The sequence below is a fragment of the Trachinotus anak genome, unplaced genomic scaffold, assembly GCF_046630095.1.
Source record: "Trachinotus anak isolate AG129_WGS33_773 ecotype Australia unplaced genomic scaffold, CSIRO_AGI_Tana_v1 ptg000003l, whole genome shotgun sequence".
Classification (NCBI taxonomy): Eukaryota; Metazoa; Chordata; class Actinopteri; order Carangiformes; family Carangidae; genus Trachinotus; species Trachinotus anak.
Window position 1 is genome coordinate 4,866,670 of NW_027273854.1, and position 24,955 is coordinate 4,891,624.

Here is a 24,955-nt window from a genome sequence, read left to right on the forward strand (position 1 = left end):
GAGCTTATATTATTATAGAGAGGAGCCCAGCAGCTCCCACAAAGAGCAAGCAAAAAAACTCCCCTTTGACAGGAAGAAACCTCCAACAGAACCGGGCTCAGGGTGGGCGGCCATCTGCCTCGACCGGTTGGGTTTAAGAGGACAAAGAGTGGGTGGTGTGGGGGTGAGATGGAGAAGAGAGAGAGACCAGGAACAGCTGTATATACTGTTGATTGTTACAAACATGGCTATGCACTAACCCAACCCCTCCTCCATCAGGTGGTGTGGGTATCGCAGCCACCCAGCTCTGCAAGACGGTGAAGGATGTGACTGTGTTCGGCACAGCGTCAGCCAGCAAGCATGAGACCATCAGCCAGGGCGGAGTCACGCATCCCATCGACTACCGCACCAAGGACTATGTGGAGGAAGTCCGCAAGATCAGCCCGAAAGGTGAGGCACATGAGCATGTGCACTGGGGGAGGAGCTCTAACTTAGGAGTTTGTGTGTGGAGGGCTGTGCGATTAGAAGTAATGTAAGATAAACGGCCCGGTGTAAACTTCCTCTAAATCAGGATTTACAGTAATATGCACTGAGATTGTTTCATAGTCCAGATCAATATATTCCCACTGGCACAAAGCAATACTGTGTGACTGCAGCATTTTTCAAACAGTGCTAAACAAAGTGCAGACAGTGAGATGATACATTCTCATACAATTTTGTATGTTTTTTTTTTTTTTTGGTGACACAATCCTCAGTAGTCTTAGCTGCCATATAGGGAGTCATTTTCCCTACCGAGGAAACTCACTGCACTAAGAGGTGACTGTTTGGATTCTCATCACCATCAGTAACATATATGCAGAGTTTTATGTAGATGTGGCCCTGGACTCACTGATAGGCCACAAAAAAAATGCTGCTTTTCAGCAAAATGGAGCAACGTCCAGTTCCTGTTTCTTCTTTTGCCTACTGCTGTGCTGGAGACTCTTATTATGCTGGAGGCTCATTTCATAGTCAGCTCTCCAACCCATCTCTGTTCTTTGTAGCACAGATAGAGACAGACAGAGACAGTTAAGAAGAGAGCAAGAACTGACACTTGAGACAGAATGTTTCTAATTAGAGGCCTGGATCAATGTGCAGCCCAGCTCGCTACCTTTTCCCCTGTCTTTGGCTCTCTGTCAATTCATCTGTGCTGTGGTCAAGGCGGCGTCCTGCTGTGAGCCTCCTACAATCAATAGAGCCGGGGTTTAACAGAGCGAGGAGGGGTAGCCCAATTTGAGGAGTCCACTCTGGCACAAAGCATCGTCATTAAGGTTGAGTCTACAGGGCCAGACATTAATAAGCCACAGAGAAACCTTCATAGTTAGGTTGCCATGCTTTACCATCTGCGCAGAGGTTGGTTTGTTATTCTGTCCACCCAGGAATGGAATGAACAATGATGGGGGTGTTTTATCCCTCTTGTCTTATCAGCGACAAGAATGAAAACACAAAACCAGTAAGATCTCACCCCGCTCTCCTCCTCTCCTCTCCTGGCTTACGTGTGGGTTCCTCTTCATGTAAACATGGTACAACTTGGCTACACTCACGATTCCCAGTGAACTCTGGCATGTGGAGGGGGCTGCTGAGGAGACTTGGCAGGCTGCTCTCTGAATTCACACCAGCGATAACTTTCCGCTTCTTGTGTCTCCTGCTCCAGGAATGGACATAATACTGGACCCTCTCGGAGGATCAGACACCCATAAGGCCTACAACCTGCTGAAGCCTATGGGCAAACTTATTACCTATGGTAAGTAAAAAAAAATCCTTTACAAGAGATTTGATCAATAGTTTTCAATATACAACAAGACGTTTGGAGCAGCTCTGTTTGAATCCTTACTGATACAAGACAGCTCAGCCAAGACCTCACTAGGCAACAATAGTCAAGAGTTAGCACACAATAAATATGGTCAGCGATGGAAGAACGCTCGCCAGTTTCACCAGTCCCCACTCTTTCCCTCACCACATAATCAGATTCAGAAGCACTTTAATGCACCAAGGTCAAATAAAAATCAAGCCTCAGCTTCCACGGGCAACCGTCTTGTAACTGAAAAGTCTTCTCGTGCAGCAGTTGCCTCGAGGCTGAATGTGCCTCTCCAACCAAGCTTCTCCAGATTTTTAGTTTTCAAAGTTACCACAAAGTCTTATGTAATGCCTAAAGCCAAACATGTGGTTTATAAAGTTTGTTGGCAGAGCTGCACAGCACGGTAGGAAGCACAAGTTACCTGCGCAAGCTAGCAGCTCTTGACAGACATGCCCATGAACAGGCTAGTGCTGACTGGGACCAGTATGTCCTTCACTCATTAGTTTTTCTTCAATCTTACATGTGAACTGCTGCAATCTATTGCAAAATAGCACAAGCATGTGTGATATTTTTGGAAAAGCAGCTGCAAATTCAGTCATTTGCTGAATCAAATCATTATCATCATCCGCTGAAGAATATTCAGCAAATAAAGTCCATAAAATATGGACATGGGTTTCCACACTTGCTGTGGAATAAAGCTGCTTCCTGGTGGGCAGCGTGACCTCTCTGCAGAGGTCTGTGTCCTCAGTGTGCTGTGTGTCATCCGTGGGAAGGACTTTACGCTCGCTCTGTTGCGATGCCAATCTGGAACAAGCGTGCATGCAACAGTGGGCGGGGTCGGCATCCATGGAGAACAGGGCTTTGCCTTTGCATGTTGCACAAAAACCCACTACCCAGCATGGTGCCCCCCCCCCCCCCCCCCCCCCCAGTCCCCTCTCTTCGCCCATTCACCCGCTCTAACCCCTACAGAACCCCAACCTACCCGCCCGGTCCTTCTGTGCTGGCTGCTTCTCTTCCAGCTTATCAGAAGTATGCGTGGTGGAACAATGGGCGTTCTATGCACACGAAACCTGGAATGTGTCTGAATGTAGCAGGCTGGGTCCCTCTCTTCTCTCAGAGCACGCTTTGTGTCCCCTGTTTCCCCCGAGAGAGAGGCAGGGACATCGAGAGCATGGGAGGCTGTGTGAACACAGAAGGAAGGGAGGGGAAGGTGATGTGGTGACAGTCAGAGCGGAGGTGCTAAAGTGGTTTTCAGGACGAAAGGTGTGAGGGTACAGAGGTGGAACCAGGACTAATGAGCAGAGGCACTCGACAGGAGTAAATGTTGATTTGGCAAATCACCAAATAATTAATTGGTCTATTATTATCAATTATTATGAAATGTCATAAAAGTGGAAAAACATTTTTCACCAACACACATTCAATAACATAAAACAGTGAAGGCAGCAAATCAAATTTGATGCAGGAACAAGCAAAAGTTTGGCTGTTTTTCCTTTAAAGAAGCTGTTTGTTAGTCTTGCTATTGCTACATAGCCAGCGTTAGCATTAACAGCTGTTTAATTAAAAGTCTAGAAGAAACATTGCAACTCCAGCATCAAACTTCTTTCATTTGCTCGCCAGCAATGCTAATGTTGACTCTTGTCTCTCTCCTGTCTTTTCTTCTACTGAAGTTAGCATGCTAACAAGCTAGCCCCGGCCTCCTCCACTCTTCCCTGAAGGAGCAGCGCTGCTCAGAGGACGCATTATAACCTCTTCTAAACAAAACAATGGCCAAAGCTCTTGTCAAGCGACAATCACCACCACCCGCTCCTGGCCAGAACCCACCTTCAGCGGCAGAAAAAACATACTCATAGCCCCTTTAATATAACTATGGTCAATTATTTCTCATCGATTTAATAGTCAAGTTACTTTTCATCACTAAAAAAGTGAAGGTGATGATCAGGTCAGGGCAAAAGAGAGAAAGTGGGAGCGAGGGAAGGTAATTTGATAGGAAATGAATCAGACTTCTGAACAACACATTATTAGGAGACCAGTTATACACAGGGATCTAGAAACACATGTACGCACTGTCTTTGAGAGACTTAATCCCCCCCCACTCTCCTCTGTCAGGTGCAGCTAACATGCTGGCGGGCCAGAAGAAAAACCTGTTCGCCGTGGCCAAGAACTGGTACCACCAGTTCTCCATCCACACGCTCAGCCTGATCCAGGGGAACAAGTCGGTGTGCGGCTTCCACCTGGGCTACCTGGACGGGGAGACGGAGCTCATCATGCAGGCCATGAACACCATCCTGGATCTCTACAAGCAGGGCAAGGTCAAGCCCCGCATCGACTCCACCTGGCACTTTGAGCAGGTCCGTGTCTACTGGTTATTGTCTCTTATGTGGGTTGTGTCTGGGTTGATTAAATTGTCTATATGCCCTATAGAGATAATAAATTCTACCAAGACAGCAATCCATTTAATATCTCTGGTTATACTGGGTCATTGGAGGCAGTGTTGAAACTCACTGCTTCTTGGCAGTTGTGGATTTCTTACCTATGTAAAAGTATATTTAATTTAAACCAAAAGCAAATCTCATCTGTTTATTTTATCTACAAAACTATTTTCAGATGAATATTTAGTTAATTTTCTATGTCACATTATATATCACTATAATAAAAAAAGAAATTTTATATTTTCCTTGTCATCCACCCTATTCACTATAAGGAAATTTTTGCCATATGTCCTCTTCCACCTCCACTCAAAGGTGTTTTTCCAGAATAAAACCCCTGTGTTTGAATGTCCATTTATGCCTGGTTGTTAATGTAACTAAACACATCCCGGTGCACCTCACGCTGAATGACCAGGTGATTCACCGTGACATGGCTGCATTTACACATGAATGAAATGCTTTTTTTTTTTAAACCAAGTGCTTACAACCCAGTCACCCAGAACGAGTGTAGACATCAGGTGGGTCTGCGTGTTCGGTGAGTGGGGATCTGCAGGAGCTGGGTGTGGCCCAGCTTCAACAAGTCTCACATTCAGCAGGCCACAAGTTTGTCCACAAGAAGCACCGTGTCTCCTCCGTCGTAACTCACTCCAGCCAGACAGAGTCAGATTGTTGCTGACAAAATTAACACTGCGAGCAGATATGAATAGGGCGAGTGTGAAAAACACGGGGAGAAAGAGGGAGTCAGAGGCTGACATCTTCTGTTGTCGGAGTCAGAGCTGGTCAGTATTTTGGCCTGTGTGACTGCAGCCGGAGAGAAACACCCGCTGTCTTTCTCCGCCATCTGACGCTCTTTCTCTGCCCCTCCATCTGCCTGCTCTTCATATCAGACTCTTTCTCTCTGTCTTTAGGTTATTGACTCTCTCTCTCTCTCCATCTCGCTGTATTCTCTCCTTCTCCCTCCTCACAGTGCATCTTTTTTTTTTGCTTTTTCTCTCTTGTTGCTATGGTGACATCCTCTAGTCGGTGTGTGCGTCTGTCTCAGGGAGGGGCCCTGATGTATGAAAAAGAGACATAGAAGGAGCACAGAAAAAACAGAGGGGAGAAGAAGGTATATCTCACCCTGGATTGGTGTGTAAAAGCTTTTGGTGAATGTCTGCAAACACTGATGCTCAGCAGAGACAAAGAGCTGTCGGGCGATAGCCAATCAAATACTTGATGACTTATTCCAAATGCCACGCCCTGACCCCCATCCATCACAGCCTTTTTTTCCATTGTCACTCTTTGTTTGTGCTCTAGTAATCAATGAACATGCTCCGGCAATATCTGGAAATTATCCCTCCTTCCCGAGGTTTCTCTTGGTTCATTATCTACATCTGCACTGATACCCACGAGGATAACATAACAGCCATGTCTGTAGCTGCAAATAGCACACCCCAGTCCAGAGATGCCTGGGAGCCAGAGAGAGGCTGTCAGATCTTCGAGAGTGAAGGGTGGAAGTGGGTGGAGCCGTCAAAAGAGCCTCAGTCGCTCTCACTGTGACTTTCATTCACATTGAAGATGATTCTTATAATTCCCGGACTCACCCCTCCCTCCCTTTCAGTTTCACTGAGGCGTGTTCCTCAATCGTCCGAAGGACACCAGTTGCTCCCTCCGTCGTCATCGCCTGCCCCCCCTCCCCCTTTTTTCCCATGTGTCTGAGTCGTCAGGGCCACGTTTCAGCCGGGCTTTACGTTGCTAGGAGATGGCCCCGTTGCCGTGGCACTGGTCGTTAGGTGGTCTGCCTGCCTCACACAAACGGGGGGATTGGAGGAAGGAGGGAGGGGGAAGGCGATGGAGACGGGAACAGACAGCGGACAGAGCTCGGTGGTCAAGAGGAGGGTGGGGCTGGTCTGGCTGTTAGCGTATGAATGACACTCAGTTGGCTCAATCACTATTTGAATTTTGGGAGGGGGGGGGTCCTTTAAATTCAGCTTTTATGTTACAACCAGAACCCAGTGGTTTGGTACCTGGACAAGTTTTTTAAAGACAGTTTTAACTAAAACAAGAAAAATGTGACCGTGGTCAAACATCTCCCATGATAAACGTTGGATCATCCTCTTCTGATTTTACCACCAGTTTGACCCGGTCAGTGATGTGCCCGTCCCGGGGCTTCCCTTGTGATGAAACTCACGTCTTCAAGCTGTGGTTTATTGGTGAATTCATCTGCAATGACCTCCTCACATCACTGGAAAAAGAGTTAATACAATTACCATCATCATTTTATTGACCCTATTAGTGAGTCTGCCCAGTGAAAAGAAAATTTAATCAATTGAAATTCACTTACAACATCACAGCAGCACCACTTTACATGAATCATGATATAAGCCTTCAAATTAGAATCATTCTTAAAAATCCAGCACCTAAAATTGACCCCAGAACAAGACCAGGATCGAACCGGGTTCTCAGAACCAACATGACCCCGTCATTAATCCTACAGGAGGCCACAGCCACAGCTCTTCTTTTGCACCATTACAGTTTTCCTCAAACAAACTCTCACTTTCTGCATCATGTCTCCTCCATCTCATACGTATTATCACAAGTTTAATTTCATTAAACTTATACTTAATAAATTCTAATATTGAAAGTATGTTTGCAGAATGTGTTATTCTCCCCATTTATTTTGTCATCCTTCTGTTTCTCTGCCGAAACAATCTCATTTCCTCTCAAAGATTATTAAAGTCTTGTCTAAACAAATGTAATTTCACATATGCTGCATATTAAAGAAATATATGAGGAGTGCCCGATCTGAAGATTTGTGTGGTATCAGAAGGGTAGGAGGGTAATAAGCACAGAATGCAGGGAAGCTCGTAGCGCTGAAGAAATGTGTTGGTGGGGGAGAAACTGGCTGCTGCTCTTAGATTTTTCTCAATGACAGGTGTGTTTAAAATCCACCTTTGCCTCCTTTCACCCTTTGGCTCTTTCATCTTTCCTTACGTAAGTGTCTCTCTCCGTCCGTCTCCCCTGCAGGTGGGCGATGCCATGAGGAAGATGCAGGAGAGGAACAACATCGGCAAAATGATCCTCACCACGGAGCCGATGCCCGAGGAGGAGAAGAAGGAGGAAGCCAAGAAGGAGGACAAGAAGGAGGACAAGAAGAAGGAGGACAAGAAGAAGGATGACAAGAAGAAGGACGATGGCAAGAAGGAGGAGAAGAAGGACGACAAGAAGAAAGAAGAGCCCAAGAAGGAGGAGAAGAAGGAGGAAGAGAAGAAGGAAGAGGTCAAGAAGGAGGAGAAGTGAGAGGGAGGGATGGAGAGTCGAGCAGACCACCTGGGGGTTTGTGTCCTGGGAGCAGAGGGGGTGGTGTGGGATGGTGGGGTGGGGTCGGGGGGGGGGGGGGGGGGGGGGGGGGTGACGGAGATGGATGGTGTGGGGGTGGAGCATCAAACAGAGAATGGGAAGGGGTTAGAGGGGTAGATTGCAGAATTATCACACCACTGTCTGTCTTTCATCTCTTCCTCTTCACTCTCTTGAGTCCACAATGCTAGTGATCACTCAGGCCTGGCTCCGCCCACTCCCCCTCCCTCCAGTCCCCTCTCCTCCCATACAGTTTTCTAGTCTTTATCAAAATAAATGAATCCAATCACTTGTACCAGCTCCAAACCTTTATCCTTACCTCACTAGATCGTAAAAATAGCCTCAACACTTGGAATCTTTTTCCCCATTCGGAGCCGTGGAGGACTGTGGGTAGGGTCCAGGCTTGGTGCAAATTACCGTCTCCTTGACAACTGTAATCCCCGCTCGCACTTCGGCCCCACCCTCGACCCCACATGCCCCTCCGCACCTCAACTCCCACTGTGCTAAATTGTTCTGCTCTGACTTCCACCTGCCACCTACTCTCTCTTTGCTCCCCCCACCCCACCCCACCCCACCCCCCCTTCCTCTCACTGTGCTGAGTCCCCCCTCCCCTCCACTCCCCCTTCACCTCCCACACCACCCCCTTACCCACGGGCCGGACCCACAGACAGGCACAAAGACAGGCAGACAAAACGAAGAACCACACCCACCCACACGTTGCTCTCTTGGTGTCCAAACGCTTATAGTTATGTCACTGAGAGTGAGTCAGAGGCGCCTGTGATTGGCTCGTATTTGCATCTTGGTTTTGATCATGATGTTTGACTGGTCCTAAGATCGGTGATTTCGTGTGCGTGGCTTGCATCGGTCTGCATCTGTGGCATGGGAAACAGCTCCACAATGCATGCGTTCCCACCACATTTCAGTGGACGCTAACATAGCGGCTGCAGTTTTGCACTTGCCTGAATATGAATTTCCCTTCATAATGAGCCTCTCTGTGCGGCATTGAATAGGGAGGCAGAAATCATTGCTCAGCTTCCTTCTCCTTAGTTACAGATTTTTCTAGCTGACCAACTGTTGGCAAGAAGTGCGCAGTGCCAATTAAGAGAGAATTTGTTTCTGTTCAAACCAGCCACAAACACACACATATACACACACACACACAAACATACGCACTCTGAATGAGTGATGAAAGGACCTCTGTCATGCTGAGACAGTGAAGCGTCTCAAAATGAGCAAAGTTAAGAAGGTGAATACCAGTCCTCTCTCCTCGGGATCAGATCCTCGAGCCATTCGGCTGCTTTCACAGCGGCCGCTCGCCTGTCGATCACCCTGACCTGAGAGAGAGGAGAATTCAGTTCAAGCTGGCGTCCATACTTTGCCTCCCCTCCTTCTCTCCACTCTCTCTCTCTCTCTCCCTCCTCTTTCCATTTCCCTCTCTATGGTCGGCATAGCAACAGGCGTCAGGCTCGTCAGAGATGGCACTGTGGTCTGTTTCTCTGACTCCCTCTCCCTGTGTCTCTCTTTTTCTGCCTCCCTAACTCTGTGTTTGCCAACAGTCGCTGCTGTGGACCAGTGTTTCAGCAGGTGTCAAATGTATTAAGAAGTGCAGATGATTAAATGAGGAGGTGGAGCAGTTTTTTTTAAGGCTGTTAGGATAGTTTGTTTTTTGGTTGTTTTCACACCAGTCTGAAATTTAAACCAAGTATTGACAATGGTGTGTCATCAGGAGCATGCTGGCTGCAGCGGCACACCGCTCCCCCTAATGGCCAGTATGAATCTCGTCTGGCTGGTGTCATCTGAGAAGACCACAAGTATAAACCTTAGCGTTTCATCACAAATCCCACTGGGTGGGCTCTAAATCTTTCATGTGGGTGGATATCAACTCTTAAACCTTAGCTGTTCATCTACCTGCCGGCCTGCCTGTCTGTCTGTGAGCCCGGTCCCCGGTGTTGAGACTCAGATGGTGACTAGTGACTTTGTAAAAAACAAAAACAAAATGTTTAAAAAAAAAAGGAAAAAAAAGAAAAAAAAAAAAAGAAAGTAAAAAAGTTGTTGTGTTAGCATGAGTGGCCTCCCTCATGTGCTGTGTGTGGTGTGCCATTGTGTGTGAAGATGTGTGTGTGTCCTCAGGTCGTTTGTCAGGTTTTAAAAGCACCCATCCCCTACCCCTGCAACACCTCCCACCTCCCCCATACTTCTCCGCTACAGTATAATGTAGCCCCAACCCAGCCCTCCCTTCTTTCTCTCTCTCTCTCTCTCTCTCTCTCTCTCTCTCTCTCTCTCTCTCTCTCTCTCTCTCTCTCTCTCTCTCTCTCTCTCCCTGTCTGATAGAGGCCTGTGTTATGAGGACAGTTGGTATTAGTATTTTGCACTCTGCTCGCTGATCTTAATGCACTTACAAGCATGGCAGTCGCACTCCAGTCCCACGCAGGCTTTGATTCTGCTCCAGGTCTGCGGCCTGTTTCCCATCATCCACTCCCAGTGTATCTGCTGAAGCTCACTTAAAGCACAGGTGGCACACACACACACACACACACATAGAAACACATGCACTCATGTCGAGGTCCCCCCCCCATTTTCAGCTTGCCAGTCCCTGTCCAGGCCAACTTCTCCTGGGTGGCAGCTAAAATCAAAGCATTCATCCATCCCTGACTGTGGGAAGTAAAATATGGAGCAGGGCGGAGTGAACTTGGCTGGAGTGTGACCGCCACGCTGGTGTGGGGAGTGACTGTGTCCTGTCAGCCTCTGGTTAGTGTTCTGTTCTAATCTGCTGGGCTCCCTTTGTGAACCTGTGGACGGTGCTTCTGTTCCGAGTGCCATGTGAGAAACAAACGCTTCGGTTTGAAAAAAAAAAAAAAAAAAAAAGGATGTTTTACTTAATATGTTATTTTAATTTACCTTTACATTTTTGTTTGTTTTTTTGTTTTGTTTTGGTTTTGTTTTGTTTTTTGTTTTTTTTTTGGTTATCCAAGGGTTTAAAGTTCAAAGCTCATACTCTTTATGTGGGGACCTGCCAACCTGCACTCCTTTTAAATGTGATAAAAGTCTTTCTGTTGGTCTGAACCATGTGTGCCAAATTGTATGTATATTCCTCTGTCAATGCTTTGAATATTAACAGTGCATAAAAGATATGAAGAAAATTCTGTTTTTTGGATGCATTTCCGTCAACCTTGAAGAAAAATGGAAATACAAAAGAGTTGTCAGTGTGTCAGATTTGTATCCCAAATGCTCATGGGTGCTGACAGAATTTTTGCTGCAGTTTACAAAAGGTTTAACACAATTTGTAGTTTTTGATTGGTTGGAGTCTTTCTCAAGTGAAGGCCTGCACTGTGCCTCTCTCCTTGCACACAGCTTACCTCAGTCCGAGGCGCCTCCCTCCATATTTGCGTCCTTTTCACTGTGTTTTACCAGCCCTTACATCATGTTGACCGCAACAGGTCGATCCCTCCTTCTTGTTTACAACCACAAAATCAGTATCACAGTGAGAAGGAAGTGGACAAAGTGCATTTAAGGTTCAAAACTCCACCAAAAAAACATAGATTCACAGAAATTGCAAAATTCCTCCAAATCCAAAGCTCCATGGTATCCCTCTCTATGGGTTTCTGTTTCTTTCAGTTTGTTTCCAAATGGCTTGTATAGCAAGCGAGGGAGCAGATGTTTTTGCACAGCTGGTGCAGGGATGCTGATACTGTAACACAGCTGCGTAAAAACCCCAGCTTATTGGCTGATCATAGCTCAGCCCTTGCCTGCCCCAGACACAACATTTCCGCTTTACAGCTGATCTCAGTTCACTCAAGGATTATTAGAGTCGTTTCTCTTTTCCTGTGCTGCATCCGCAGAGCGCCTTGGCCGGTGCAACAGTCACAGTTCAGCAGCAGCAGCAGCCAGCCAGCCAGCCAAAACCCCCCCACTCCATATCACCCCCTTCTCTCTACATTCACATTCATTGCAAATAAAACAGTACTCTCACATCTGGAATTTGAAATTGCATGCATTCATCTGCATGTGGAAAACAGATTATAATTCTTTTTTCTTTCTTTCAACATTTTCCACTTGGTTCTTTCGAGCTAAGATGCCTTTGAGATGAACTCAATCAGTGGGGCGGGTGTTTTGCGTCTGGGGGTTGGGATTCAACTGGATCTGTTGGTTAAACTCAAGCCCACCCCCTCTCTACTTTGGCCTGCTGCCTGAGAGCTTTTCCACCATGGTGAAGCTGCGATGTATGTCATCTTGAAATGGTTTCCCAGTCATTCCAGACACTTATGCAAGAGTACTTAGCAAACTCAAGAGATACGCAGGATAAAAAAACAGTGTTTCAAAGTAAAAATACACAAAAGTGGTAATTTTCTGAACATTTGCAGTTGTAGATTTGATTTTGCTAATTAACACTCGTAGTTTTAGGTCTGAAAAGCACACTAAGACAATGAGTGTAGTATTTCCAATAGTTACTCTTCTGTCTGTCTTGGCTTGTGTAGCTGATGTCCCTCACAGGCACCCACCGTTCAGCTTTGAGGTGAATTTCTTTCTCTTTTATATGGTTTCTCAGGTCATTCCAAACAGCAGTTTTTCCTCATGTAAGAAACCACTTAATTTAGCATTCAGCAACAAACACATCATCATTCTGTTTCATTGAGTTCACCGCACAAACTGTCACACCAGTTTTTCCTTCACACCATCCACGTTTGACGCTTTAGTATTGTGAGTCTAAAAGGAGAGGCTCTGTGAGTGGGTCGTTTCCAGATACTGCGTTCACTCATCCACACTCACAACCCAAACAACCACATCTGCCTGCAGCTATTGTTTCCTTAGCAGTCATTTTAAAGGTTTTCTGCAATGCAGCAACATCGCAGCAACATTGCAGAGATGCTAAGAAAGTGCAACCTGGCTGGGCTTGTCGTGTACAGTACTAGGATGCATGTTTAGTCGACCAGAAAATAAGGCATGTGTGTATGTACAGCTCGCCGTCTCTTTCCACGTTAGTTTAGTCGTCATGTAGTGGCGTGGTGTCAGGGAGTAAGAATGCCCTTCCAGTCGTATCAAGTTGCCAGCTGAAGCCAATCCACTGCCCCCCCCACCCCCAGTGCCACCTGACTCCCCGTCCTCACCTTCAGCATGGGCGCTGTCATGGCCAGCTGGTGCTTTCATGATACACCTTAACCTATCTCTGGGAATGCTTCAGAAACTCACCTCACATCCATCCCGCTGCACACCTCCTGTTAGTCAGTTCAGTCACTACTGGTAATTTTCTACAAGGCATACCCAACAGGTTGATTTCTAAGCTAGTACTCCTCTACTCTGTCCTGCCTTGTGTTGTTTTCTTCCTGGTTGCAAACACTCTTCTCGTCTCGACTTTGTTTTTTAAACCCTTTGAATTGATGCTGCTTCTGTGCTTGACTCTGGGTTTACTGCGTGGTGCCATGTTGTCCACATGGCCTCTAGAGCTTGTAACGCTTCAGTGTGTAATGTTACCATATGCCTTACATGTTTTCCAGGACTAATAAAAAAAGCATAACAAAAAAAAAACGTCAGGAGATGTGCTTTTTTATTTCTGTATCCATTCTGAGCAAAACTGGAGCGAAGCAAAGAGATTTTTTACAAACTCATTAATTTTACAAATATCTTATAACCACACAGGACAGTACAAAATGTATATCTATACAGTAATATGCACACTATACAGTACAAAATGCATTTTTTTACAAAATAAACTTCAGTAAAAAAAATATTCAGCAATGTTATTTGAAACAATGAAGATGTGGTGGTTGGTCTCAATTGTCACTTACACACATTTTGAAAAATTACAACTTGTCTGTCTATCTAAAAGAAAGCAACAGTGAGGCAGGTTATAAAATTTTAAAAAATCAAAAATAGCTGCAATGAGAGCTATAACACGAGAGCATATAAAAGATATGCATCAGACATCGTGAATTCAGAGTATAAAAGTGGATGAGAACTCCTCTGCTGCTGCTTTTTGTTATTATTCTTAAGATTTGGCTGGTGGCTCTTCGATCCCATAGGAGCTCAAGGCTTGAGACAAGCGACTCAAATAAGTGGAATCTGGGTAACCGTTCCTGAGAGAGACAAAAAAAAAAAGGCTGCTCATCTCAGACATACACAGACTAGCATATGTGACCTTCAATTCTGCAGCTTCGTTAGACACTCCCACAGGTCTCACTTACCCTGATTTGCCTCCCTGCAGGCTGGTCTTGTGTGGGATGCAGTCCCAGATGACCTTGGCCCCTGCCTCTTTGCCCGTCACTGTGAAGGTGAGTCCCAGCCTGAAGGCTTTGTCCAGCCTGGGCAGCAGATACCTTGTCCTCTCGCAGTCAGGAAGGAAGGCTTCAAACTGTCCTCCCTTAAAGGGTTTTCCTGGAGATGGGTGATTCTTCTGTTAGGACAGAAAGCAAAGGGTGCAGTCATAAACAAAGCCTCTAGATATTACCATGCATAAACTAAAAGTAAAGTCCTATTATTAAAGCTTCTTGTGATACGTATCGAGTTTGCAACTGCAGTCTGTTGTACTTTTGATGACATTTGACAATAAACAAGCACATGCTGGCGGATGCTTGCAGATCACAGCGGACCACATTATAAAGAAAAACACTCAGCAAAATCCCCATGCAGCACTTCAATTTCACAGAACAGCAAAAATAAACATGTAAGAATAATCCTCTCTGAAGGGTGCTGAGTTTGGTAAATGCTTCTTCATATCCTGCTGTGAAGTCAACAATACAAGTTGAAATTAAACATATATTCTACAATGAGAAACTCATCACATAGAGCTTTAATTTACCCATATCTAAGTACAGTGTAATAAAGAGCCTGTGCAGAAAGTTATTACCTTCTGTGAAGTGGTAAAGCAGTCAAAACAACAGAAAAGCGTGAACCAGTAAAAAGACGTAAACTGAGCCGCCATTGTTTCGCCTCTATTAGATACAGTACTTCTCATTGACAATATATCTCACTCACCCCTTGGATCCCATCAGGAATGTTGTAAGTGATCTTGATAGCAGAGCCCTTGTGACCAGGTACGTTAATGTCTAGTTTAGAGTATCTCATTTTGCCCCGGACGCCCTGGGGTATCGGATCTGTCTCGTGACAAACTTTGCAGTGGACATGCACTTTGTTCACACATTTTGAGCACATGGAAGCCCCACACTTAGTTCTCGTCACTGACGCCCCATTGTCCCCACACACACAGATGTGGCCGAGGTCTCCCTCACCTGACCTGGATTCTTCTAGGGTGTCCTGGATTTCTCCTTGTCTTTGCTGTATACCGTCCTTTTGGGTAGAATGTGTGGTTCTCTCTTTCTTATGAAGGGCAGTGGCTTTACCAGTACGGGCTGTAGTTGACCCAACACCATTCACACATGTCCCATTTCCATTATTTCCGGGTGTAGAGTGGTTGACAAGTGTCTCTGTCTTCTGTCCATCAATTTCCACTGTACCTATAAATTTCACCTTCATGACAGGGTCTTTCTTCATTGGCTGGCTACCGGACCCATTCACAAGCTCTGTCTCACAGAAGTCACTCATCTGGTTTGTCCTCCTTTCCTGGCCAACACCCGCACCATCAGTTTTACCTGTTTGGCTTTCTAGCATCACCTGAGGATTACTGTTACAGTGCAGACTAGTACTTTGCTCTTCATTCATTTGTAAAGAATCGGACGGATTCCAGTTGGTGGTAGAGGGACTGGAGAAGTCCTGTTGTTCAGTTATTTGTGCCAGATCTCCAGAAAATACCTCCTGCAGTGTAGCAGCTACCTTAGAACACAACTGTTTCGGACCAAGAAGAAATAAGCTCCTCTTCAAAACCTGGATAGTAACCTTCTTGAAGCGGCTACGCACCTCGGTGCAACAAGCCTGTAAAGTTTCATCTGCTGGATCAGTGACACCCAACTCTGACAAGGGCAGCTCCTGTACAGAGAAGTCTACACTCACTGACTCAACCAGCTTCTGTAGACCCAGCTGGCAGGAACTCACTTTGGATGAGTTTGCCCCTCTTATGGTGACAGTAACATCACCACTACCTTCTGGGTGGCCCTCTTTTATCTGGACATCAGAAGTCAGGTCGTCCACTCGGGTGCCGTAGGCTTCTTTTATGTGCCGCCACATCACCAGGGAAACTGTAATCGCTGCATTATAGGCTTCATGCTTGTCCCTCACTGTTTGGGTACTAAAGCTAGAAGTTCTAGCCCTGGCTCTGACTGTGGACTTGCTGGAGTCGTCATGACTCTTCTGACTCATAACCTGAGCCTTCTGCTGAGGTGTTCCTGAGAAACTACTGGCTCGCCTTAAGGTGGATCCAGACCCTGCAGGTGGAAGTGTGGTACTTCCTGACAAACTGGACTGAGTAGTGCCAAGGGGGGATGTCAAACTCTTGGGTCGAGTGTCTGTGAAATTCGAGTTCAAGGAGGTTTTATTCTGCACAGAGGCAAATGAATGCAAAGCATCTCCACTTTTAAACAAGATGTCGTCTCCAGTGTTTTGGGATTCTGCTCTGGGGACGCTTTCACCAGAAATCCCTGCTGTTTCTGACAGGACGTCACGCCCTAACATTGGCCCAGTGCGTGTTTGTCTACTAGGAGATGTGAGGCCTCGTAAGGTGAAGTCATTTGGACGACTACCTAATGCAGGCAGCCCTGTATCCTTAAACAAAGCTGCTAGCTTATACCGTCTGCCTCCTTCAGCTCTCCTCTCATTGCCCTCTGACCTCAGCTGCTGATCTATTCTATCGTCCAGAGAGCCTTCAGTGGCGGACACGGTGAAGGGCGCTCTCACCTCATCAGCAGGAGTTAATGAACTTGAATCATATGAAGGATATATAAGAAGGCTGGCTACATCCTCTTTTTTAGCCCTCACTTTGTCGTGGTCCAGGAGAAGGAATTGCTTAGCTTCAGACACATCACTACTGCTCCCAATAATATAAATATTTCTGTCATCCTCACTCAGAAGAAGCTTGGGAAGTCTGGCATTTAAGTTCTCTATCGCCCTTTTCAGTCCTTCCCTTGGGGACAGGATAGTCTTTGGGAGCTGAGCTCGACGGATCTTGGTCTCATTCTCTTGGTAGAGCCTACTTATAGCCTTTTGTGCCAACGCCAGGCGCTGCTGCACTTGCCTACCCTCTCCCTCTCCTGTTGTAACCTGCAGAAACAGAGTAGTCAACCCCTGGTTTGTCATATCCACCACCTCAACACCATACTGAGTAAGGATATGCTGGTATTCCTCCCCACAGTGTTTCTGCAGATACTGGAACATGTCTGCATCCACAATTAGTGAGAAGTCCTCCTCGGATGTGGAAGGATGCCCGGGATCGGCTCCCTCTGCCTGGCCAGTCTTCTCCCAGCTATAACCACTGGGGGTCAGGTCTCTTTGTGAGCTTGAGTTGTCCTCATTGGACAGCCTGCTCTTGTGTACTTTCTCGCTTTGTTCTCTTTGCTTATTAGGTTTTCTGCTCTGATCTTCTGACTCCTGAGTATGAGACTTCTTTGCTGTCTGAATTGACCTGGAGCCGCTGGGGGCAGTTTGACCCGACTCTTTGTTTTCTTCTTCGGAGCCAAGTAATTGAGCAAAGGCAGCCTGGACTTTGGAGTAGGCCCCACGCAATGTACAGAATTCCTCAGCATCGTAGTTTATCTTGATGTCAGGGTGGTTCTTGTGAAGGCTCTTCAATGCCAATATTCCCCCAGGAAGCTGGCTGTAGTTGATAGTTGCTGATAAGCTTAAGATCACCTATAATTATGAAAGAAGAAAGACAACAGACATTCATGGATTTTACTGTATATTCAATATCTATTCACATATTTTCCATCACCCTAGTTAAACATACCTTGTCTGGGTCCAGGCTTTCATGATGCTCAGTTACAGTGAGTTTATACTTCTTCCCATCCACTTCCAGAATGTGCCGGCTCTGTTGAATAACTCTCTGTGCCACTGTGTGAGAGGGGTCAGCAGAGGGAAATCAATCTCAGTCTGTGAAGCATCCTGACTAAGCACTTTCACCATTGGCCATCCCATTGACTTGCATGCCAACAGTCCAGCTCAGTGTAAATCAATGGTGACAGCCAATACAGTGTGATACCTTACTATTACTTTCCAAATGATTGCAACTGGATTTGGGGTCTTTAGACTGAAAGTTAATTAAGCATTTCATGTTGTACCCTCAGATCTGTGTGTTAATGTAGTTAACATAGTTAATAGTATTTTCACACCAACATGTCAATTCAATTCAATTGAAAATGGCTTTGTTAGAATGGAAAGCAGAAGTTTATATTGCCAAAGCAAGCATGAAATAAAAACAAAGAGAATATGTCTCTGTAATTGAATCAATTAATTATTCAGACCCCCTCCCCAGCCCACCCACACTTCATATGCACAGACATGTACACACCCTGACCCTACCAACCTTCACCGTCCTCGAAGGTGATGAGGGCTGAAAAGGGTGTCGCCTTAACAATAGTGACACACTCAATTTCCCCTCCTCCATTCTTGACCCTCAGGAAGTGGATAACTAGCTTGTCTTTCAGTCTGTCATCCTCAATGTCTGCGGGCAGCCCAGTCACCCTCACGGTCCTGCCCCGCTCTGCCATCTGCTGGGAGACACGCAATCACTGCTGTGGAGGAGAAACTCTCAGAGTAACAGGAGCAAGACAGCAACACAGGATTGTCATGAGTCTGGAGAAGTGATGAGCATGGACATCGACATGATGGTGACAAAAAGCCAAAGCAACAATGTCGCTTTAAGAAGCTGCTAATGTTAGTATCAGGCAGCCATGCAAAGACCAGACCCCACCCTTTCAAATAAGAAGGGAGACATATTTGATAATAGAACACCCTCTATTGGGGGTTTCTAGGACATTACATCAACATACTCTTAAAAATTTCCATTTCAGCTGCCATCATCAGTGACTTTCTTTATTAGATTCTGAACAAATCATTGTCAATCTGAAATTTATTGAGGTGTCTTCTCCAGTTCAATGACTTTTTGACAGCTGACATTTGACTTAATATGAGAACTATACTGAGGTATTTAGTGCAAACCCTCTTATGCAATTTGGATATCAATGTGAAAATGATAAATATGCACAGATTGTGACAGATGGTGAAGTCAACGCCCCTTCTTCCTCCTCCCCACCACAGTCTACTGCTGTTCTGATAGCAACAAGCTGACAAAAAATAAACTGGCCGAAAGGCAGCAATTTTGTTGACTAGATTTAGCTTTTCCCCACACACGACAGGTATCGGTAAACACATCAGTTGTGTTGAATTGTGAACTCATCTGGTCAAACCCAGAGCCAACCTGCAAGAAATGCGAAACATGTTGAATGTTTACTTTCTACAGGATGTCACAAAAATGTCTCTCGACGCGAGGGGAAATCTACATTGCAGAGCTGAGTGTCAAGGAAGTGGAAAAAAAATCAAACACATCTAAACTGACAATCTGCCAACAGCACAATCGACGGATCGGATGCTGTCGGTCATTAATAATCTCCCAGATCTGGAATCGGTACTGACCTTTCAAATGTTTCACGGGCGATTTCTGTCTGTCTTTCAAAGACCGTCACACTTTACAAGCCATGGAGGAAAAGTGAAACTACAAACTATTGTGTGATTCATCAAGTCAGCGTGAGGGGGCGACCGTGTGTCTGTAGCCTGTATACAGTGTGACCTCACTGTCGTCGAGGATTTCCATTGTTAGGCCACTTTATATTAACACCCCCTCACATTTCAGAGGGAAATGTTGTTCTTCTTACTTCACCACATTGATTTGACAGCTTTCTTTCCTTCATAATCATTCATTCATAATATAAATCAACAAATAAGCAGTAATATATTATTCTAATTAAAGCTACCTAGCAGTATGTAATGTACTTCAATGCACTATCACTAACTATAATCCAATAAGTAATGAGTACCTCTACTTGTCAAAATATATTTTGATCCAATACTTTTGTACCTTTATTTAAGTTAGATTTTGAATGTAGGACATTTACTTGTAAGAGAGTATTTTTGTTGTGAGGTATGATTAAGTAAAAGTAAAAAGCAGCCTGCAGAGAATAGCAGATCTGACCCAATTTGGTATAATAAATGCAGACTGTGTGTAAGACTGTGGTTTGTCAACCTAAATGAAACAGGCAGGCTGATCAACTGAACCAAAAATACACAGGTTCATACAATTCTCTAATTTACTTCACAGTAAGATAGGTATTTCCATTTAATGTTACTTTCTCCTACACTTCACTATCATAGCCCAATCTTTACTCTACTGCATTTATTTGATAGCTTTAGTTACTAGTTACTTTGCATATTGTTGATTATTGCTAATCAAGTAGTAAATGATTGTGTATTCTTGCAATTAAGCCATCCAGCAGTATGAAGTAGTAACAATAAGCCCCACTTTTATCAGAAATAACATTGGTGGTGATTACACATGAATGAATCAGCAATACATCTTATTCTGACATGGGTCATGAGTCATTTATTTTTTTTATGTTTTTTTTTTTACACTAATACTTTTAATTAAATGAAATTTTGCATACAGGACTTTTACTACATATTTCTACATTGTGGTAGGCTAAATCAGAGCACTACTTCAGCCACATAGCTCTTTAACATTTATAGCATATAGTCATTGAATTCCTGCAGTGGGCTACTCGTGGATACTGAGTGGATTATGATTTTCTGCCGATTTATTAAACAATCAATTAATTCTTTAACCATGTGAGATTCAGCCAGACTCTAAAAAAAAAACAGTAGGTGGCAGTAATGCATCATTACGTTGAATGCGTACAACTTGTAAAGAGTCCGTAGAAGAAGAGCATTCTCCAATCAGGGGCTACATTGCTTCAGCCTCTGCGCATGCGCTTTGGAGCAGGTATTTCATGTGTTGTGCGTCGTGTCCGGTGGAGGTCACAGACATCTGAGAGAAACCGAGGTGAGTTATGACACTCAATGAAAAAGTCTTACTTGCATCGTTGAAAACGTTTGTATAGAAATAATTACAACACGAATTGGAGACGTTATTTGTTTGCGTTATCTATGAATAACCTCACATCACGAGTGTTGAGTAAGTCCATCAGGGAGAGGTAACATGCGCACCCGGCGTGCTTTTCGGACTCGACCGACACAAGCTTTACTGTCGTTTTATTTTAGATCACACGTTTTATCAGAAGTGTTTTAGTAGTCGTAAACTCCAAGCTACAGTGCCCTGTTTACTAAGCTTAGCCTATCAGCTGCCTCTGCTCACAGCTAGCTGGTGAGCTAATGCTAACTAGTGAGCTAGCACTCTCAGCCTTGAGATCACTCAATCCAAGGCCAAAGCCAACTGTTCTTGGAAAGAAGGGGTTTAACCTGGCTCTCCAAAGGCAACGACAAACGCATAAATGGCTTACAATGCGTAGGAGTAATGTTACCAACGCGGACTAATAGTTTCAATCTCTTGTCTCATCCTCATCACATGTAGGTTGCTGTCATGGCCAAGCTGTTTGAGTCTATTGGGAAGTTGGGGTTGGCCCTCGCCATCGGTGGAGGTGTTGTGAACTCTGCCCTGTTTAATGGTGAGTGCTGGTCGCTTGGACACCTTACACATCAACGAAGCAACCAGTTAATCGCTTCATTTGTTTTGCAAGTCATAAAATGCCTTTTCCGGGCTCTCAAATGTAACGATTTGCTTGTTTTCTTTGTCTTCTACCACTGTGAAGCTCAAACGAGTAGTCTATTAATTGATTGACAGAAATAATTGAAAATTGTTTTGATATTTGATTTTTTTTTAAATCCTGAAACAATGTCAAATACCTTCTAATTCCAGAGAGGATTTGCTATTTTTCTTTGTCATATTTCACAAGTTAAGTTCTGTGAAGTTGAAATGGGCTCTTTTGACAACTTTTTGATATTTCATATATATAATAATAATTGTTGGTTGCAGACCTATTTGATAAACATACACGAAATGTGTTTCGTGAAACGAGCCCAGAGGAAGTCAGTGTTTTTTTTGAGGATCAAGAAAATAGTTGTCAGATAATAAGGAAGATGTTAGTTAGAGGTAGCATCAACATAACTCATTATTTACCACTAATCGAGCATAATTGTGCTTATTTCCAACTTTGGCCTATTTATCTAGTCATTGACGTGATTTTGATGTCTTTGACATCAGCACTGCAGTCAGAATACTGAGCAATTATAACGAGTTTATATAAGTGACTGCAGACTGACATCATTTGTATTATGGTATTAAGCTGTTATAAAATGTAAGACTTAGGGCTTTGTATCCTCCCATTTAATTGCGGAATCTCCAAATAAGAGGGTATATTTAAAATTTCATTTGTTATGCATGCATGTTGCAAGCTTATTATAGTGAAGCTATATAAAATATGTACAAAAGGTTCAAAAACAAAGAAACGCGCCCACTTTTCTCACACGTGGAGCATTTGGATAAAATGCTGCAAATGTATAAAACACAAGCAAAAAAGAAATCGTCTTCTAAACCTGGAAATGCCCCAAGTCCAATACAGCATAATTTTCTGAGAGGCTCTAAAAACTGATGAATACCCTGACCACTCATTAGACTATCTCATTAGAGATAGTCTCAAATGGCATTTCTAATTTAGATTCCAATTTTAACATTCTGGTTATGTAATTATGATCGGTATTGCAAGGTATCTGCTAGGTATTGAGTACACACTTAACATTACATACCCTCAGTGTTCAGTGTCCCCCAGAAATCTCCACTGTGTTGTTACTCAAATTATATGTGTATAATGTGCAGCCTTTATCTGCGTTAGTTTGGTAAAATTGATGAATATGTTTCCTAAAATTTGTCAGTAATAAACTTGATAGCAGCCATGTTGCACCATGTAGCTCTTCAGCAATGTTATTAATTTGATCTCTCAAGTTCTCAACAAAACATTTGACAGTTGTAGAGATATAAACTATAAAAACGTGTATGCTGTACACACAAACCTTTTGCCAGAGAGAATAATAATCTGTCTCTCCACAGTTGATGCAGGGCACCAGGCTGTGATATTTGACAGGTTCAGGGGAGTGCAGGATGCAGTTGTTGGCGAAGGGACCCACTTCCTCATTCCCTGGGTTCAGAAACCTATCATCTTTGATTGCCGCTCCCGTCCACGCAACGTGCCTGTCATCACAGGCAGTAAAGGTACATCAATAAGCTTGAACTGTTCCTCTGTCTTTTTTCTCCTATTGCATATATACGTCCTATGTCTCCCAAGAACCGGTTGGCTGTATGGGTTGTTGGAGGATTGTTTTGCTTGCTTTGAGCAGTATGAGTTACTTTCGAACCATACGTCCCACAGATCTGCAGAATGTAAACATCACATTGCGTATCCTCTTCCGGCCGGTGACCACCCAGCTCCCACGCATCTTCACCAGTATTGGTGAGGACTATGATGAGAGGGTGCTACCATCCATCACCACAGAGGTCTTAAAGGCCGTAGTGGTGAGTGTCAGTCAGAAAGAGGAACAACAACCTTTGTTGAGAGTGAGCAGCTAAACGGAGACATAAACTACTGTGTCTCTTGTGTCTCTCTCTCACAGGCCCGGTTTGATGCTGGTGAGCTCATCACCCAGAGAGAGCTTGTGTCTCGGCAGGTCAGCGAGGACCTCACAGAAAGAGCCTCCACCTTCGGCCTCATCTTGGATGATGTGTCACTGGTAGGAGCTGCTGGCAAATTTTGCACTAATGACTATTTTCTATTTTTGGGGAAACAATTATATTGCGGATTTTAACTCATGGAAACAATTGCATTGTGTTCTTTCAGACGCACTTAACCTTTGGCAAGGAATTCACAGAGGCTGTTGAGATGAAGCAGGTGGCCCAGCAAGAGGCTGAGAGGGCCCGTTTTGTCGTAGAGAAGGTATTTTTAACATACAAACCGACCCTGTTATCCCTGTAGTACTTGTGCATTTAAAACTTTGTATGATGTCTCTACTGTGGAAAAACGATGAATGAGTAATCTTCTTTTTATCCTCTTAGGCAGAGCAACAGAAGCAGGCTGCCATCATCTCAGCAGAGGGAGACTCTCAAGCTGCCTTGCTCATCGCCAACTCCCTAATGGAGGCTGGTGATGGTCTGGTAGAGCTGCGTAAGCTGGAGGCAGCTGAGGACATCGCCTTCCAGCTCTCCCGCTCCCGCAACGTCACCTACTTGCCCTCAGGACAGGGCACGCTGCTCCAGTTGCCCCAGTGATGACATCCCACCCCATGTCCGCCCCACTCATGCTGTCTCCAGCCGTTACATGGGCCATGGAAGGGGGGGTTGGAGGTTTCAATAAGGACGCTCCCATCTTCACACTCACATTCCTCCCACTCTTTCTCTAACCAACTCTGGACTGGGCTCTGCTGATAGCAGCATGGTGGGAGACAAAGTGAGAGGTCTGAGATGGATACAATTATGAAGTCCACCCATGTGTAAGGAAGGTTAATCGCTCCCTCTGTGATAACCTATATATAGTACTTTGTTTTGAGAAGAATTAACAATGCAGTAAATTCTCTAAAGATTTGTCTTTACTACATTGTTTCAGATTAAGAGCACTGCATGTGTGAAAAGCAACAGAGTGATTTTACATCAAGAGAAGACAACGTAATTCCTTTAAAAGATAAGCTTTTAAATTGTGAACAATAAAAGCTATTACTCTGTTATTGTGCTGGAAAGTTTCATCAAATTGTATAACTATATTCAATCTGTAATGAAAGGCTCTACTTTGGATTCACATTGTAAGACATGACAATGATTAGAGATGGTTTATTCATTTTAATTAAAGTCTCTGTGTTCTGACTTGGTAGACGGATAAAATTTCTGAAATATATCTGCTCTCTAGCAAATTGTCTTCATAAATGATATTGCCACCCCCTGTCGATTGGAATGTGCCTGCTCAGAAAATAGACAAGTCTTTATTCTCTGCTGTTGTCGCTGTGTCTTTAGTTTGTGTGGAGACAGTATAAGGCCCCGTGTTTCACAAATGGCTCAACTTAACAATAAAATTGTCTTTCTACCTCCCAGTGGTCACACTTGTTCTCAAGCCACGAGTTGTACATTTGTTATTGAGTGTAATCATAATTGTCACCACATGAGGGTGCGTTATAATTACATCTTCTTGGTGATTAAAATAGCAGAGAAGCAGTCAGTTGTGCTGTTGCTTCCGTAACAACTGCTCCATTTTGATGTTTGAAAAATGGGTAAATATTTATCTGTCACTGGCAGCGCTGATGAAAAGTTTTGGAAAATAGCTGATTGGGAAGAAATTAAAAGCTTTTAAATGTTTCCAGATGTATAGTTCAAGGTGAAATCAAGTCAGATTAATGAAACTCACTTTAGACAAAGGCATGGTTAAGATTGAAATTACTGCATTTCAGGATC

General features: G+C 44.4%; 3 protein-coding genes across 5 annotated transcripts in view; 2 read left to right on the forward strand and 1 right to left on the reverse strand.

The window, feature by feature from the left end:
- vat1 (vesicle amine transport 1) overlaps positions 1-13,101 on the forward strand; it is a 30,477-nt gene extending 17,376 nt beyond the window's left edge. Inside the window, exons 3-6 of the mRNA XM_071468118.1 lie at positions 259-429; positions 1,670-1,759; positions 3,923-4,164; positions 7,249-13,101. Of these exons, the coding sequence (XP_071324219.1) occupies positions 259-429; positions 1,670-1,759; positions 3,923-4,164; positions 7,249-7,521 (776 nt within the window). The 3' untranslated portion in view covers positions 7,522-13,101. The remainder of the gene's footprint in view (positions 1-258; positions 430-1,669; positions 1,760-3,922; positions 4,165-7,248) is intronic.
- Positions 13,102-13,103: 2 nt separating this feature from the next.
- On the reverse strand, positions 13,104-19,247 carry LOC139612479 (uncharacterized). 3 transcript variants are annotated; one of them, XM_071468095.1, is made up of 6 exons: positions 19,093-19,247; positions 17,984-18,191; positions 17,408-17,511; positions 14,548-17,310; positions 13,758-13,966; positions 13,104-13,649 (listed from the first exon to the last, which is right to left on the reverse strand). In XM_071468095.1, exons 2-6 carry the CDS (start codon positions 18,165-18,167, stop codon positions 13,562-13,564), a joined length of 3,348 nt encoding a protein of 1,115 aa, XP_071324196.1. In that variant the 5' UTR covers positions 18,168-18,191; positions 19,093-19,247; the 3' UTR covers positions 13,104-13,561. The 3 variants fall into 3 exon arrangements, with proteins under 3 accessions (XP_071324196.1, XP_071324203.1, XP_071324211.1); XM_071468102.1 differs by having other exon boundaries at positions 17,984-18,167; positions 19,093-19,213; XM_071468110.1 differs by having other exon boundaries at positions 17,984-18,188; positions 19,093-19,146.
- A 1,168-nt stretch (positions 19,248-20,415) lies between these two features.
- On the forward strand, positions 20,416-24,597 carry phb (prohibitin). Its single transcript, XM_071468232.1, has 7 exons — positions 20,416-20,512; positions 21,041-21,134; positions 22,574-22,735; positions 22,893-23,035; positions 23,134-23,250; positions 23,358-23,453; positions 23,573-24,597. The coding sequence occupies exons 2-7, from the start codon at positions 21,050-21,052 to the stop codon at positions 23,783-23,785; spliced, it is 816 nt and encodes a 271-aa protein (XP_071324333.1). The 5' UTR covers positions 20,416-20,512; positions 21,041-21,049; the 3' UTR covers positions 23,786-24,597.
- The last annotated feature ends 358 nt before the right edge of the window (positions 24,598-24,955 follow it).

What these genes read in the sequence shown, in the direction of transcription:
- LOC139612479 (XM_071468095.1), bottom strand. Translation starts at nt 18,167, where the DNA reads ATGGCAGAGCGGGGCAGGACCGTGAGGGTGACTGGGCTGCCCGCAGAC. An exon ending in CACCTTCGAGGACGGTGAAG is followed by an intron (nt 17,512 to 17,983) that starts GTTGGTAGGGTC and finishes CCTCTCACACAG; the next exon opens with TGGCACAGAGAGTTATTCAA. An exon ending in TTCCTGATGGGATCCAAGGG is followed by an intron (nt 13,967 to 14,547) that starts GTGAGTGAGATA and finishes CTGTCCTAACAG; the next exon opens with AAGAATCACCCATCTCCAGG.
- phb (XM_071468232.1), top strand. Translation starts at nt 21,050, where the DNA reads ATGGCCAAGCTGTTTGAGTCTATTGGGAAGTTGGGGTTGGCCCTCGCC. An exon ending in GAACTCTGCCCTGTTTAATG is followed by an intron (nt 21,135 to 22,573) that starts GTGAGTGCTGGT and finishes GTCTCTCCACAG; the next exon opens with TTGATGCAGGGCACCAGGCT. An exon ending in AGGTCTTAAAGGCCGTAGTG is followed by an intron (nt 23,036 to 23,133) that starts GTGAGTGTCAGT and finishes TCTCTCTCACAG; the next exon opens with GCCCGGTTTGATGCTGGTGA.